General features: G+C 43.4%; 1 protein-coding gene across 1 annotated transcript in view; it reads right to left on the reverse strand.

Annotated features, from left to right (window-relative positions):
* Window positions 1–17,708, reverse strand: part of CFDP1 (craniofacial development protein 1) — a 106,345-nt gene that overhangs the window by 13,303 nt on the left and 75,334 nt on the right. The window contains exon 6 of the mRNA XM_053608124.1: window positions 234–392. Within this exon, the coding sequence (XP_053464099.1) occupies window positions 234–392 (159 nt within the window). The remainder of the gene's footprint in view (window positions 1–233; window positions 393–17,708) is intronic.

Consider the following 17,708-nt stretch of genomic DNA (forward strand, 5'->3'; position numbering starts at 1 on the left):
CAAATTCAGCTTGGCGGATGTGACTGGCCCCAAGAGAAGTGCTGCTCACACATCACCTTCCCTTTACCACTGACAGGACTCACCCAACAAGAACAGCTTCACTGACAAACCGAAGCACTCACATTTTTCATTTCACCATGAAAAGCTCCTGTTTGCTTAAGCTGGGCTGTCTGTCTACAATAAACCATTTCCAAATTCTGAGGATTGTCAAAGGAACAGAATTTACTCCTTACCCCTCTTTCCCTCGATTGTGGATGGCCAGTTCTTCACCAATCCCCTCTTCCTCCTTGAAGCTCTCCCAGTCCAATTTGGACTTCTCAAGGGTGCTCATTTTCTGCTTCTTGGTGCCAATTTTCCCCAAAAGATTGCTCATACCACTTGATCTTTTTAACCTAAAGAAAGAGAAAACACAAAAGATGTAGTATGTAAAAACTCTATCTCTTGATTAATGGTTCTTCTGGTGGGCATGGGGTCTGCTCGATTGGAGCCACTTATCTTAGTGGAAGCCATGTTCATATCTAGGGTATTTCCTTCCTGGGGGGGGGAGAACACTGTAAGTAGACCAGAATGCTAATGTACTTTTCCTGCTTAACACCTCTGACTGTTCTCCTGGGCTTCCAACAGGAAATCCTGCCTCCTTCAGACCTCTGTGAGACAAGTCCCTGCCTGCAAGAAGTGGGAAGAGCAGCATGGTTCATGCAGAGCTTTGGAGTCACATGCCCAGGTCCCATTTCTAGCTTACCTGGTGACTAGAGTAGTTACTTAACTGCACGTTCCTTGATTTTCTAATTCACAAAGTGAATGCTTACTCACAGGCTGTGGGTATGCAAAGGGCTAGAACAGCATCTGGCACAGGGTACTATAATCATTAGCCACTCTGAGTCACTGTCATCACTTCAGTTTTAAAGCCCGGGGTGGGGGGGATCTTTTAGGACAGTGGTTCTCAACCTTCCTAATGCCACAACCCTTTAATACAGTTCCTCATGTTGTGGTGACCCCCAATCATAAAATTATTTTTGTTGCTACTTCATAACCGTAATTGTGCTACTGTTATTAATCATAATGTTATAACTGATATGCAGGATGTCTTTTCATTGTTATAAAGGGGTCGTGACTCACAAGTTGAGAACCGCTGTAAAGCAAACCAGCTCCCAATACTAATGAGCAAGAAGTCACAGTACTATGAAAGGGTTCTAAAATAAATTTCCTTTCAACTCCTATGAGTTATGTCCTGGCTTTTGCCAGGAGATGGAGAACATTCCTCACTCTGAAAACAGGGAATACACCATTTGTGCTCTGCTTGCTGGAGATGCTATCGTGGACTGTGGGAGAAACCTCGTACGCTCAAAGTCTTTGCAGGCCAAACGTTTCCAATTAATGTTAAATGTGTGAACTAAAATAAAAAAAAAAAAAACAGAATGTATTTGTTAAGCTGGTGGTATAAAGGGAAGGTTCAGTCTCTTCATGAAACTAAAACAAGTTATCTACCAGTATGTAAGAAATTGGGTTATTTTCTGCCTCACGGAGGAGAGAGAGTTAAAACATTTAAACAGTACGAGCTAACATCCCAAGGTCTACTACCTATAATAGTAACTTCCACTTGTCTAGAATGCTCATTCTGCAAGTGCCTGCAAAGCCATCTTTTCAACTTATTCTCACTAAGACATGAGATAGAGCAACACTGGGTCTCCAGGTGGGAAGAGGATCATCTTTGAGATGACCTAACATCACCTTCATGGATTCTGAAACCCCACCTCCCTGCCAGCATTGGTGAGGGACTACTAGCCTTGTGTGCCTGGGGTGAGCAGCTCCACACCAAACACAAGATTCTTTTTTGGGGGCGGGAGACAGAGTCTCCCTATATCATCCTCGTTAGAGTGCCGTGGCGTCACAGCAACCTGAAACTCTTGGGCTTAAGTGATTCTCTTGCCTCAGCCCCCCCAAGTCGCTGGGACTATAGGGGCCTGCCACAACGCCAGGCTATTTTTTGTTGTTGTTGTCATTGTTGTTTTAGCTGGCCTGGGCTGGGTTAAGCAGCCCCGGTGTATGTGGCCAGTGTCCTAACCACTGAGCTATGGCCACTGAGCCTCAAACACAAGATTTTTGGGGCTGAACAACTAGTGGTACCCTAAGCACTCTCGTTCTATTAACAGTGGGAGAGAGGATGTTAGCTTCCTGATCTCAGTCACACCCCTCTACACACTGAGCTTAGTATCAACTCAAAATAGGCTGGATAGGCTGCATCATCCCTGGGTTGGGTTGGACAAATAAAGTTCAGAGAGGCTAAATGATACAACAAAGGTCAAGCCAACAGAGGATGTGGCAGCTCAAGGACAAAGTGAGGTCTCTTCAGGCTCAAAGTGTGGTGTGCTGGGTTGTCTTGCCTGTAAGGTGAGAAGTTACTGGAGAGATTTCCTGTCAGTTGTTTTACTTCCCAGTGTGTTTAAGAGGAATGTAAATGTGAACTGAGCTTTCAATTCACGTGTTCTCAACATTCTTTTCCAGCCTCTACAACAATCTATCAATACACATATAAACTATTCTACCTTTGTACTGTACTCCTATCAGCGTGAGTGGTGATATGGAAACTTCATAGAACTCAAGTCTTTTCCCTTCTCTCCTTCCTCATCGCTACTGCCGAAGTTCTCATTCTTGTATCACCTGGGTAATTCGGTAGCCTCCTAACTCCCTCATTCAACACGTTTGCCGGCATCTATTGACGTGGAAGAATTTTATAAAATGCAAAGCTTACTTATCATGTGTCTCTGCTTACACGCCTTTTCACTGACCCTTAATCACCCTTATAATAAAGTCTAAACTTCTTTACTTGCTGCATATATCATCATCTATGTTCCCAACACACAGTCCTGAACTTGGAGTTCACTTCTATCTGCCTCTCTCATTCACATAGTCTTGTGTCAGCTTAAAAACCACTTCCTGACCAGACATTGTGGCTCACACCTTTAATCCCAGCCCAGTCCAACCCTTTGGGAGGTGAGGCTAGAGGATCATTTGAGATTGGGAGTTCAAGACTAGTTAGGGCAATATATTGAGACCTCGTCTCTACAAAATATATAAAAATTTGCACTTGTAGTCCTAGATACCTGAGAGGCTAAAGTAGGATGATCACCTGAGCCCAGGAGTTTGGGGGTGCAGTGAGCTATGATCGCACCAGTATATTCCAGCCTGGTCAACAAAGAGAAACCTCATCTCTCAAAAACAAAAACAACAACAAAAGGTGGCGCCTATGGCTCAAGGAGTAGGGCGCCAGCCCCATATACCAGAGGTGGCAGGTTCAAACCTGGCCCTGGCCAAAAACTGCAAAAAAACAAACAGACAAAACAACAACACACACAAAAAAACAAAAACAAAAAAGCAAAATAACAAAAAACACTCTGGCTCAGTGTGCCTGTGGCTCAGTGAGTAGGGCGCTGGGCCCATATACTGAAGGTGGTGGATTCGGCCCTGGCCAAATTGCACCAAAAAAATAGCCGGGCATTGTGGCGGGCGCCTATAGGCCCAACAACTTGGGAGGCTGAGGCAAGAGAATCACCTAAGCCCAAGAGCTGGAGGTTGCTGTGAGCTGTGATGCAACAGTACTCAACTGAGGGCGACAGCATGAGGCTCTGTCTCTAAAAAAAAAACAAAAACAAAAACAAAACAAAAGAAACAGGGTGGTGCCTGTGGCTCAAGGAGTGGGGTGCTGGCCCCATATACCAGAGGTGGTAGGTTCAAACCTGGCCCCAGCCAAAAACATCTAAAAACAAAACAAACAAAAAACCCAACAATAACAACAAAAACCCTCCACTTTCTCCAGGAAGCACTCCCTGAGTTCTCCTGATCTTTGGATCAGGTGCCCCCCGCCCCCCATGGTTTCTGTCATACCCAGCTCTTTTCAAGTGGAGTCTCGGAGCCTGTCTTTAGATGCTGTGGACTCACACTTCAGCTGCAGCTGCACTGGACAGTTCTGGGCAAGCAAAGACTCACCATCCATGACATCACCCCCAAAGCATATACCTGAATCTCTCTGGCACTGCCCAGATAAGTGGTAGGGTTCCTGCCATTGGGCACACCCTCGAGGGGGCCAGAGCTGCAGGCTAAGTCGCCCCATCTCATATCCTTACACAGGCAACTCTGGAAGGTGCTCTGATGCTTCTCAGAAGTTCTGGCACCGAGCCCTCACAGCCTTGAAAACATGCTCTTACACTGGCTTTTCTTCTTTCCTTGTCTCATTCTTCTCACCCCCTCACTCCTGCTTCCTGGGATCATTTCCCAAATAAATTCCTTGCACTCAAAATCCTTACCTTGGGTTCTGCTTTGAAGGGAACCTAAGACTTTCAGGAGAAAAATGCTTTTCCTTGCATAAGCTCTAGGTCTCTGTGGATATTTAAGTCCCTGTGTCTCCAAACCTTTCTACACCCTATGGATATTGCTTAATAAAGTCAACAATATCACCTGGATCACAGAACCAATTACTGGAAAAGAGTCACATCTTTGAGAAAAAAAGGTGTTCAGAACCCTTTCCCATTTGGGACGTTTGGGACTTCTAGGGGGAATAATGCTCCCTTTATCATACCATCAACTCTCAATAGATCAGGGTTCCCCTTTTTATTTGGACAGCATCACAGACTATGTACACCATTACTCCCCTCTGCCTGCGGCTACAAAGGTACCACTTTGAGAAGTCTATGAGAATATGATTTTTTCTCTGTACAGCAGTGAGAAGTTTCCAGAAAAGAAAAAATTCCCCTTTCCCTTGCTTACCATTAAACATCAGCAAAATGTCACCTGTGCTATTATGCTTTTGGGGAAAGCTTCCAGCTCTGCCTTCACCAGCTCATTAATTTGGTTTATGATGTCCTAATTTGACAGTATTTAAAGCAAAATAATCCGTCTTTTACTTAAGGCTAAATCAAAGTGAATGACACACTTATAGCAGCAGCCAAAACACACAGGAGGCTCCTCACAACTGAGCGACTAGTGGTCGCTTCCTAGATCCTGGTATGTGGGCTCCCTGCAGGCTTCTGAGCTCTCCCAGTCCCACCCCAACATGGGGCTTTGGTGGCATAATCCTGGCATCACAACAGCTTTCAGGAAGGCAGCTTTACCATGACCTTGGCCCTCTCTCTGCTGCTGAGATACATAAACCAGGCTTTTGGGGAGCAGAGGAAGGCAAGCAGGAACCAGCTTCTGGCAGGGGCTGCTGACTCTACACTGAGAAAGGACGTCAGAGAGAACGCTGTACCCATGTGTCTCCCTCTGCAGCTCCCAGCTGCAGCTGCCTAGGAGGGGCAAATCAGAATCCCCTGGAAGATTGCTCTGTTGTCAGAAGGATCACTATAGTTCCAGACCAAAAGAACCACTGATTTCTCTTTGCTTTGGATCCTAGGAGATTAGGACAAGGTACTGCAGAGAATGTGCTTTACAGACTATCCCCAAGACTTTACAGATTACCTGTATAATATCATGCTGAGCCACACAGGGATTGTTACTACTAAGATGTTACCAACGTCGTAATGACATTTCAACCATCTCCTCCTGAACGTCACACACTCTACTGACGTTATTACTATAAATTTGGTGTAAAGACTAATCCTGCCCAAAGAGTGTGGTCTTGACTCCGATCAGTCCGCTTCGTGTCATAGAGGGCATGGCTGAGTGCAGCTCATACCAGTGATGAGGTCTTCTAAAAAATCACCCCCTTGTAAAATTTTGATAGATTTAGGGAGTAATGTCAGTGCTAATTTAGGAGAAGGGGTTCTTTTACTTCCCCTGTTGCCCTGGAACTTATTGTATGCAGAGCCCATATCTTACTCTTGACTCAACCACAGTATAGCCCAAAGACTTGCCCATGGTACACAATCACTACATTTTTAATAAAGTCCCATGATTTAACAATGGACTTACCGGTGTGATATTTTTCTCAAAACAAAAAGATTCAACACTGCATTTGAACTGACAGACCAGAAAAGTTAGTTCCCAAAGTGGAACAGCAAAGACAGGGTTAACACGTGTTTGGAAGCACATGTGATCTTAATTCAGAATGTCAATATACTAAGCCTAACTCAAGTCTATACCTTCCTTCTCATAACCTGAATAACCACTACATGCAAATTATTTGGAACAAAGATGCTTGGCAGAGATACAGTATTTGTCGTCTGCTTACAAGGCAGGAGTATACCTTTTTGTGGACTTTTTTTTTATTTTTTTTGTAGAGACAGAGTCTCACTTTATGGTCCTCGGTAGAGTGCCGTAGCATCACACAGCTCACAGCAACCAACTCCTGGGCTTAAGCGATTCTGTTGCCTCAGCCTCCCAAGTAGCTGGGACTACAGGCGCCCGCCACAACGCCCAGCTATTTTTTGGTTGCAGTTCAGCCGGGGCCGGATTTGAACCCGCCACCCTCGGTATATGGGGCCGGCGCCCTACCAATTGAGCCACAGGCGCCGCCCTTTGTGGACTTTTTTTTAGAGACAAACTCAAACTCAAGCTCAAGTGATCCTCCTGCCCACAGCCCCACGAGTAGCTGGGACTCTAGGCATGTGCCACCATGCCTGACAGAAATGGAGTTCACACATTAACTATTTTTTCAGAGACATGGGAGGGCCTAGACCTGGCACGAAGTCTGAGAAATGAGAAGAAATCTGAAGATGATAATTCCTCTTGTGTGCTGTCTGCCTGGAACCAATGTATTCTTCCAGATATCTCTGGATTTTGCTGAAATCAGTAAGAATGAAAAGTACAATGCAAATCCCTAGGCTAATTTCACTACCCATCTGTAAATCTGCATGTAATCTCCTCAAAGCTCAATCTCAGATGACTCATGGAAATGGATTGGAAGCCAGTGGTACATTAGGGAGATGGTTTGAATCCCATTCATTTCTCAATACTGTATTGACAGTACTCTATGGGAAGCTGGCCTCAGAAAAGTGAAAAACCAAAAGACAAGAGGTTCCAAATCATCTCAAACATCTTGTAGCTTGAAAAATTGTCAGAACTCTTAGATCTATTATTGAAGTTGATACAGTGACAAAAAAAAAAAGTGACATCTTTCAGCAAAAGGTACAAAGAAACGCTGGCACAGTAACAGCTTCACAGGTTTTATACAAATGGAAAATGATCTGATACTCATTTCTACTCTTATGTTAATCCAAGAATGAAGGGCACTTAAATTTGTCTCATATGATTTCAGCTGTTTTATACCTTTATGACATGTATCTAAATATACCCGAGTATTCTGGTGGCAAAGCGTATGACATGTGGGTCAATACTTTCAAGAAGTTCAGGAAGGTCTGACTGCTTCTTATCTTAGGTGCCTCGCTCTATAACTCTTAATCTTAAGCCATCTCTAGGGACAGGACTAAGGTGAAGGAATAGTAAAGAATCCAATTTGAAGGACAAATCACCAAATGCCCTTGAGGTTCAAACTGCTGTTGCTTTAATTTGTACGATCAAACACAGCTGGGGAGAGCCCTCTTCAGACTATCCCCAAGAATAATAAAGCTCTAGCTGTAATAAAGTCTTTAAAAAACAAGAGTAGTAACTAGAGAAAAGGCAAAGGGTTATGGGATCAGCAGCAGAGTCCGAGATTGGACAAGCAAGTGCAGAGGACAGAGGCTTCTCCTGCCAACACGAAGCCACTCAGCTAGATGTCTGGATGTTCTTCTCAAGGGCCCGGAGCCTGGTATACGTGAGGGTTAAATGACATGATGTCAGTGGCAAAGAAAAATCCTTCTGATCTGCCAGCAGATCTCTAGGAAATGATACTTCTGAATTTCCCTTCCCTTCTGTCCCACTCAACTGTGGTTTCATCTCTTTCCCTGGGAAAGAGATAATGCCGCGGCCCTTCCCGCCTCTACTCCAGCAATTTCCTTCCTGAATCATTCTGTGGTGGGGGACTCATGGCAAACCAGGGAGGGCATCCCACCCTTTTACAGCAGAGTTTGTAGGTAAAGGAGGTTGGGGGCTCTCCAAGAGGAAATATTCAGTTAGTGGAAACTAAGATCATGCCTGGGAGGAGATGCTTTTGCCCCTGAGGTGCAAATAGCTCTGGCTTTAATTTGTACTATCAGACACAGCTGGGGAGAGAAATTTATTGCCCAACACGATTTACATTTCTGAGACAGAATTTTAAAGAATTATTAAACACAGCTTCTAACAAAGCTCATAATGACTTTTTTCTTTATGCAGAACCTCGGTGTTCAACATAGGCAGGCACAGTTTATTTTCCAGATATTGGTTCCATATGTGATCCCAACAAATCTCAACTACAGAGGTCAAAAAGAACTGAGGCAGATTAGGATCTGGCACTGAAAGCCATATGCTCTCATGCCACCCTGTCCCTGTTTCTATCAGGACAACATGGTCGGGAAAACAGCACCTCCTTCCAACAGCCAACATGAGAAGCACGGCACTGACACGGAAGGTCACTGTGACTCAGCGACGGGTGGGGGCTAACTGCTGACTAGGGAGTTATTAGGCTTCCTGAAAGCTCAGTGTTCTGACTTTTCTTTGACTTTCAGGTTTCTTTTTCCTCCCAGGCAGGTCTCTGTCTCCACATGGAAAAAAATCTAAGCTTGTCAACAGAAAATAAATTTTAAGTTTTACCTACCTCCCATGTGGAGACCAGGTTAAAGTTTCAGGATATGGGAATAGCCAACGACAAGAACTAATTCATTTAGTTTTACAGCAGAGACCTTACTTAAAATGGGTTATGCCTGCCCTTTTCTAGAGACAGGTAGGCATATTAAGCCCATGGCTTTAAATGAATCTCATATGGGCTGAATACATTTTGCCAACTTACTCCTCCTTTCCAAACTTCTCCTAACTGGTCCTAAATAAGCATGTTAGGCTTGGCGCCTGTGGCTCAAGTGGCTAAGGTGCCAGCCACATACACCTGAGCTGGAGGGTTCGCATCCAGCCAGGACTGGCCAAACAACAATGATGGCTGCAAAAAAAAAAAAAAGGCTGGGTGTTGTGGCGGGTGCCTATAGTCCCAGCTGCTTGGGAGGCGGAGGCAGGAGAATCGCTTGACCCCAGGAGTTGGAGGTTGCTGTGAGTAATGATGCCAAAGCACTCTACCGAGGGTGACAGCTTGAGGCTCTGTCTTAAAAAAAAAAAAGCATGCTAAATCCCAAATGAGAAGGAGATGGATGTTGGGCACAGGTGTGATTCCAGATGCCTCAAAGCTGTGTCTGGAGGGGAGTGTGCTTTGTGGTCCTTTCATTATGAGATGAGGCTAAGCTGGTAAAAAAGGTCATTTTTCAGCACTGGGTGTTCTGCTAGGCCCTGACTTCTAAATCTATTTCCAGTGGCATCTGCAACATCACTTGCTCCTTCAGTTGCCAAGGTAGCTCACCTCAGTGGGCAACATTAAGAGGCTCAGACCCCCAACCTGACCTTTTCCCTCTAGGGGCAGCTCCTTCCTCTCCTCAAAAAGCAAGGGTGCTGGCCACATACACTCAGGCTGGCAGGTTCAAACCCAGCCCTGGCCAGCGAAACAACAATGACAACTGCAACAAAGAAATAACTGGGTATTGTGGTAAGCGCCTGTAGTCCCAGCTATTTGGGAGGCTGAAGCAAGAGAATCGTTTAAGCCCAAGAGTTTGCTGTGAGTTGTGACGCCACGGCACTCTATTGAGGGTGACATAGTGAGACTCTATCACAAGGAAAAAAAAAAAACACAGATACACTATGAGCATTCCCCATGTCATGCTGCCCCACAACCCAGGATTTAAAGAGTCCTTGAGAAGCAATTATCTCCATAAGGTGAACACAAGGGGCTCATTTAAGCATGAGCCCAAGATGTTACTTTGCTAAAGCACTACAATGGATTTCAACAAAGAATACTTGTTCCCACGTACTTTGGTACCAAAAGCAGAAAACTTTCTTTTTACTACATGCAGGAAATGGTTTTCATAGATGCTAACCACAGCTGAGCCATCTGTAAACCACAATGTGGTTTCTCTTTAATAAATGGAAGATTTTTACTCACAGCATCAATGACCACCAAAATCCCCATGCTTATCTCTAAAGCAAGAGAAAACAGTTAAGTAGAGTCTCCTTAATTTGCAAGCCAGTTTTTTCATTCAGAAATGTCCTCCAAGGTTCCTGTCACCCCTTCCTATTGCTAGGTGACAGATGAAACCTTGAACAAATACAGTTTCTCTGCATTCTAGGACCCTCCCTCAGAGCATGTACTTTTGTGACCATGACCCACAATGGGTCATAATGGAAAATGTATGACTATGGGTCACGGCCAAAAAATTAGAAAAAGATGCTTTAGCATTCACTGGCTGGTCAATGAAGGTCTGCTGAAACACAGCTGGCAGACTCTCCCAGGCATAGACTGTTTGAGGGAATTCTAACTCAAAAAAAATCAAGTATGGGTCACTTCATACTGGTCAAGGGAACAATAAAAAAAGGACATTTCAATTTTAAATATTTATGCAACCAACTTAAATGCTCCCAGATTCATGAAACAGACCTTAAAAAATCTGAGCAGTATGATATCCTATAATACCATAATAGCTGGGGACCTTAACACCCCTCTGACAGAAATGCATAGACCCTCTAAACAGAAATTAAACAAAGATATAGGACTTAAATGTAACCCTAGAACAAATGGGCTTAATGGACATATACAGACCACATCTTCCCAAAGCTAAGAAACATACATTCTTCTCATCAGGCCACAGATCATACTCCCAAAATAGATCATATCCTAGAACACAAATCGATCTTCAACAAAACTAAAATAATTGAAATTATACCATGTATCTTTTCAGACCATAAGGCAATAAAGGTGGAAGTCAAGTCCAACAAAAATCTTCATCCCCAGACAAAGGCATGAAAATTAAACAACCCTATGTTGCATGACACTTGGGTCAAGGAAGAGATAAAGAAGGAAATTATTAAATTCCCTGAACATAACAACAATGAAGCTACAAGCTACCAAAACCTATGGGACCCTGCCAAAGCAGTCCTAAGAGGGAAATTTATTGCCTTAGATGCCTACACCCAAAAAACAGAAAGAGAACACATCAACAACTTACTGAATCATCTTAAGGAAATGGAAAAGGAAGAGCAATCCAACCCCAAACTTATGAGAAGAAAAGAAATAAACAAAATTAAATCAGAAATAAATGAAATTGAAAGCAAGAGAATCATTCAGAAAAATCAATGAAACAAAAAGTTGGTTCTTCAAAAAGATAAATAAAATTGACGAACCTTTGGTCAGATTCACTAGAAACAGAAAAGTAAAATCTCTAGGCTTGGTGCCTGTAGCACAGTGGTTACAGTGCCGGTCATATGCACTGAGGCTGGCTGGTTCGAACCTGGCCTGGGCCTACAAAAACAATGACAACTGCAACAAAAAATAGCTGGGCATTGTGGTGGGGGCCTGTAGGCCCAGTTACTTGGGAGGCTGAGGCAAGAGAATCGCTTAAGCCCAAGAGTTTGAAGTTGCTGTGAGCTGTGATGCCACAGCACTCTACTAAGGGTGACACAGTGAGACTATCTCAAAGAAAAAAAAAGTAAAATCTCTAATAACCTCAATCAAAAATGAAAGAGGGGAAATAACAACAGATTCTGCAGAGATACAAGAGATTATCTCTGATTACTATAAGAAACTCTATGCCCAGAAATTTGACAATGTGGAGGAAATAAACCAGTATCTGGAATCACACTGTCTCCCTAGACTTAACCAGGAAAAAATAGATCTCTTGAACAGACCAATATCAAATACTAAAATTGAAGAAATAATAAATCTTCCAACAACAACAAAAAAAAGCCGTGGACCAGATGCCTATGCATCAGAATTCTATCAAACCTTCAAAGAAGAGCTTGTACCTACTGCAGAACCTATACCAAAACACTGAAAAAGAAGGAACCTTCCCCAACACATTCTATGAAGGAAACATCACCATGATACCAAAACCAGGAAAGGACCTAAGTAAAAAGGAGAACTACAGACCAATTTCACTAATGAATATTGATGAGAAAATACTCAACAAACTCTTAGCCAACAGATTACAACTACACATTAAAACAATTATACATCACAATCAAGTAAGTTTCATCCCAAGGATGATGCACAGCTGGTTTAATATACGCAAATCCATAAATCCATATCAACAGAAGCAAACACAAAGACCATATGATCCTTTCAACAAATCCAGAAAAAGCATTTGAGAGGGGGACTGTGGGTGTGGGGTGTGGAGTGTGGCTCGTGCATGTAATTCTAGCACTTTGGGAGGCCAAGGCAGGTGGATTGCTTGAGCTCAGGAGTTCCAGACCAGCCTGGCCAGAGTAAGACTCCATCTCTAAAAATAGCCAGGTGTTGTGGCAGGCACCTGTAGTCCCAGTTACTTGGGAGGCTGAGGCAAGAGAACTGCTTGAGCCCAAGAGTTTGAGGTTACTGTGAGCTATGATGTCATTGCACTCTGCTGAGGGTGACAAAGTGAAACTTTCTCAAAAAAAAAAAAAAAAAAAAAAAAAAACTGATAAAATTCAGCATCCTCTTCTAATGAGAACATTTAAGAATACAGGCATAGGTGGCACATTTCTTTTTTTCTTATTTTTTCATTATTTACTTTCTATATTTTATTCTTTAATTTGTCTTGAATTTACTTTGGAATACCAAATCAATATGTTTAGTGCCTTTGTACATCTTCTGAGCTCCAAATCTGTATTTTCAACAACCTGTTAGGCTATGTGGCTAGTCACTATGCACCATGCATCTGTAGTCACCTAGTTTCACAAAGGAGAAAGCTAGAGGTGGTCTTTTTTTTTTTTTTTTATGACAGAATTTTACTATGTCACCCTTGGTAGAGTGCCATAGCATCACAGCTCACAGCAACTTCAAACTCTTGGGCTTAAGTGATTCTCTTGCCTCAGCCTCTGGAGTAGCTGGGACTACAGACACCCGCCACAATGCCTGGCTATTTTTTGGTTGCAGTTGTCATTGTTGCTTAGCTGGCCTGGGCTGGGTTTGAACCTGCCAGCCTCGGGGCATGTGGTCTCGGCTACAGGCACCAAGCCAGGTGGCACATTTCTTAAACTGATTAAGACATTCTACTACAAACTAACAGTCAATAGCATACTGAATGGAGCAAAACTGAAAGCTTTTCAGGCCAGGCACAGTGGCTCATGCCTGCAATCCTAGCACTCTGGGAGCCTGGGTGGACTGTCTGAGCTCACAGCTTCGAGACCAGCCTGAGCAGGAGCAAGACACCATCTGTACTAAAAATACAAAAACGAGTCAGGTATGGCGGCAGGTGCCCGTGGTCCCAGCTACTCAGGAGGCTGAGGTTAGAGAATCATTTGAGCACAGGAGTTTGAGGTTGCTGTGAGCTATGATGCCACAGCACTCTACTGAGGGGAACAAAGTGAGAGTCTGTCTCAAAACAAAACAAAAACTGAAAGCTTTTCCCCTTAAAACTGGAACCAGACCAGGATGTCCTCTACTGCCACTACTATTCAACATAGTTCTCGCAGTTCTAGCCCATGCAATCAGGCAAGAGAAGGATATAAAGGGCATCCAAATGGGGGGAGAGGAGGTCAAACTCTTGCTCTTTGCGGATGCTATAATCTTATATTTAGAGAACCCAAGAGACTCAACTACATGATTCCCGGAAGTGATCAAGAAATAGCGTAATGTCTTTGAGATAAAATCAATGTCCACAAATCAGTAGACTTTATATACGCCCAATAACAGCCAAGTTGAGAAGCTAATTAAAGCACTCTGGGAGGCCAAGGCGGGTGGACTGCCTGAGCTAGAGTGAGACCCTGTTTCAGAAAAACAGCTGGGTGTTGTGGCAGACGTCTGTAGTCCCAGCTACTTGGGAGGCTGAGGCAAGAGAATTGCTTGAGCTTAAGTGTTTGAGGTTGCTGTGAGCTAGGATGCCATGACATTCTACTGAGGGTGACAAAGCAAGACTGTCTCAAAAGAAAAAAAAATACAATTCCTTTCACGGTAGCTTTAAAGAAAATGAAATACCTAAGGATACACCTAACAAAAGAGGTGAAGGACCTCTACAAAAAGAATTATGAAACCCTATGAAAAGAAACAGCTGAAGACGTTAACAAATGGAAGAGCATACCATGTTGTTGGCTGGGAAGAATCAACATTGTTAGAATGTCTATAGTACCCAAAGCAATCTACAGATTCAATGCAATCCATTAAAATACCAACATTATACTTTGAAAAAATGGAAAAAATGATTTGTTTTGTATGTAACCAGGAAAAAACCCTGTACAGCCAGTCATGGCAATTCTTAGTAATAAAAACAAAGCTAGAGGGATTACTCTACTAGACTTTAGGTTATATCACAAATCTACAGCAATCAAAACAGCATGATATTGGCACAAAAATATAGACATAGACATCTGGAACTGAATAGAAAACCAAGAGATGAAACCAGTCACTTATAGCAATATGATCTTTGATAAACCAAACAAATGCACACACTGGGGAAAAGAATCCCTCTTTAATGAATGGGGTTGGGAGAACTGGATAACCACATGTAAAAGACTGAAACTGGACCTGAATCTTTCACCACACAAAAATTGACTCAAGATGGTAAAAGATTTAAATCTAAGACATGCAACAATAAGAATCCTAGAAGAAAGTGTGAAAAGAACTCTTGAGGATGTCAGCCTGGGGTTGAGCGATCTACCTGCCTTAGCCTCTCAAGTACCTGTAATTATAGGCATGCACCAGGATGGCTAATTTTTCTATTTTTTAGTAGAAACAGGATCTTGCTCTTCCTCAGGCTGATCTTTAACTCTTGAGCTCAAGCAATCTACCTGCCTCAGCCTCCCATAGTGCTAGGATTACAGATGTGAAGCATCTAGTGCTGTCTGCTCTGGGAAGACATGGCACCACCATCCGTCTGGTGTGAGAACAAAGCTTCCTGTGGCTCCTCACCTCAAAGCCAGCCGAGCAGCCTGTGAACATGTGTGACTAACACACTCTCCTGGGGGACCATACCTTTGTGGTGCCCTTCCCTTCACTGCAAGGCACAGTGGATATGTACAAGAACTGTGTGGGCAAGTTCATTGTTCTTACGGACCAAATGAAGGATGGGGGCTCAGACCAGGGGACACCAGTGGTTTTATCTGAATGATACAACTAAAAGGAGAGACAGTCATGCAAAAAAACAGAACAAAATCCAAACACAACCCCAGTCACACTGAGGAAGTTTCCCTCTAAGAATGAAGATAATGGGCTCAGCACCCGTAGCACAGTGGTTATAATGCTAGCCACATACACTGGTTGGCGGGTTTGAACCCGGCCCAAGCCAGCTAACCAACAATGACAACTGCAACAAAAGAAAAATAGCCGGGCATTTTGTGGGCACCTGTAGTCCCAGCTACTTGGGGAATCGCTTGAGCCCAAGAGTTTGAGGTTGCTGTGAGCTGTGACGCCACAGGAGGACAACACAGTGTCTCAAAAAAAAAAAAAAAGAATGAAGATAATGGAAACAACCCAAATACTGGCTACTAAATTTATTTGCATCCTGAAGGAATGTTAAGAAATCTCATGACCAGTCATTTCTTATTCATAGCTAATACTTTTGACAGTTTTCCTGAAATATAATTTACATTCTAAAGAATCCACCCATTTAAAATGTATAGGTTACTGGCGTGGTGGCTCACACCTGTAATCCTAGCAGTCTGAGAGGCCGAGGAGGGTGGACTGCTTAAGCTCAGAAGTTCAAGACCAGCCTGAGCAAGAGTGAGACCATGTCTCTACTAAAAATAGAAAAAGGAGCTGGGTATGATGGCAGGTGCCTATGGTCCCAGCTACTGTGGAGGCTGAGGCAGGAAGGACTTGAACCTAGGAGTTTGAGGTTGCAGGGAGCTATAATGACACCACTAAACCTACCCAAGGCAACACAGTGAGACTCTGTCTCAAAAAAAAAGTACAACTCAATGCTTTTTAGTATATTCATTACCACAGTTTCACTTCAGATAATTTTGTCATCCTTGCCAAAAAACCCCTCATACTTAGTAGCAGTCACTCCTTATTTCCCTTATACTTTAGGCCACCACCAATCTAATGTCTGTCTTGGCAGATTTATCCATCTCTCAGTGGATACTAAGATAGTTTCTAAGTATTCAGAAGCAACACATCTCTCAGCTGGTATCTATACAAGTAACAGCTTCCTGAAGGAAACACATTGGAACTTTCCTAATTCATTCTTTGTTGATGGTCACACATAAATTTCTTAAGGCCCAGGAGAATTAGAAATTTAGACTTAAGACAAGAATACTGGAATATCTGAGCATTGCTTGTGTAGTGAAGTCCCAGATACCATGGGCACTATTTTATATGTGTGTGGTTTTTTTTTAGAGACAGAGTCTCATTTTGTCACCCTTGGTAGACTGCTGTGGTGTCACAGCTCACAGCAACCTCTGGTTCTTGGGCTTAGCTAATTCTCTTGCCTCAGCCTCCCGAGTAGCTGGGACTACAGGCACCCGCTACAATGCCCGGCTATTTTTTTTGTTGCAGTTCGGCCAGGTCCAGACTTCTCCTTTCTAGATACATATCTTCAGTTACCTTCCTGACCTCCCTCAGGGCTAATCAATCTCCATCTCCCAATGAGGCTTACCCTGACCATGCTATTTAATACTGCGACTTTCCCTCTTGCTGCGCAGTCCTGATCCCCCGTTTTCCTCAGACTGTCTTTTTCCCATCATGTTTGGCATATTCTAACATACCTCATAACTTATTTATTATGTTTACTGTTTTTCTGTCTATCTCCCTGATGGAACGGGAACTCCACAAGGGTTGGAACCAACGTCTGTTGCTCGCTGATATAACCCAGCATCTGGCATGGTGCCTGGCATCTGGTAGGCACTCAATAAATATTTGTTAAAACAATGGATGAACCTTGGGAAACCATTATCAACTCATGAGTTATAAATAAATTCTGGGCGGCACCTGTGGTTCAGTGGGTAGGGCGCCGGCCCCATATACCGAGGGTGGTGGGTTCAAGCACAGCCCCGGCCAAACTGCAACAAAAAAATAGCTGGGTGTTGTGGCGGACGCCTGTAGTCCCAGCTACTCGGGAGGCTGAGGCAAGAGAATCGCCTAAGCCCAGGAGTTGGAGGTTGCTGTGAGCTGTGTGATGCCGTGGCACTCTACCGAGGGCGATAAAGTGAAACTCTGCCTCTACAAAAATAAAAAAAAAATAAAAAATAAACAAACTCCAACTACTGTTATCTATTAATGTAACAACCGTCAGCAGTGGCTAATCTCTCAGTTGCTACCCATCCTTAGCTAGGTTTTCTACAAGGGAACTAAGTACTTCAGAACAAGTACAGGAAAGCATCTGTTCATGCAACAGATGACAGACATTCTTGAATGGCTGTTAGTAGCCTGGAATTCGTCCCAGAATGGCCTAGGCACCATCCCATGAGAGCCTGCAAAATGCTCAACAATCTTGTCATACACCATAATCTGCAGCACAAGGGTTAAGATATCTTCCTTGACACACAAATAAGGAGCAGAATTAAGGAGAATGCAGGATAAATTTTTTCTTTGGTTTTTGGTCCACGATAACAGAATTTTGAAATAAAAAAAGTGATATTTGAATTCATTTTATGTGAAAAGGAAGCTCTGTAACAACCATGTCAGAAGATGAATTGAAAGACTTTTCTGGCTTGGCGCCTGTGGCTCAAGCAGCTAAGGTGCCAACCAC

Source organism: Nycticebus coucang, chromosome 2 (genome assembly GCF_027406575.1).
Source record: "Nycticebus coucang isolate mNycCou1 chromosome 2, mNycCou1.pri, whole genome shotgun sequence".
Classification (NCBI taxonomy): Eukaryota; Metazoa; Chordata; class Mammalia; order Primates; family Lorisidae; genus Nycticebus; species Nycticebus coucang.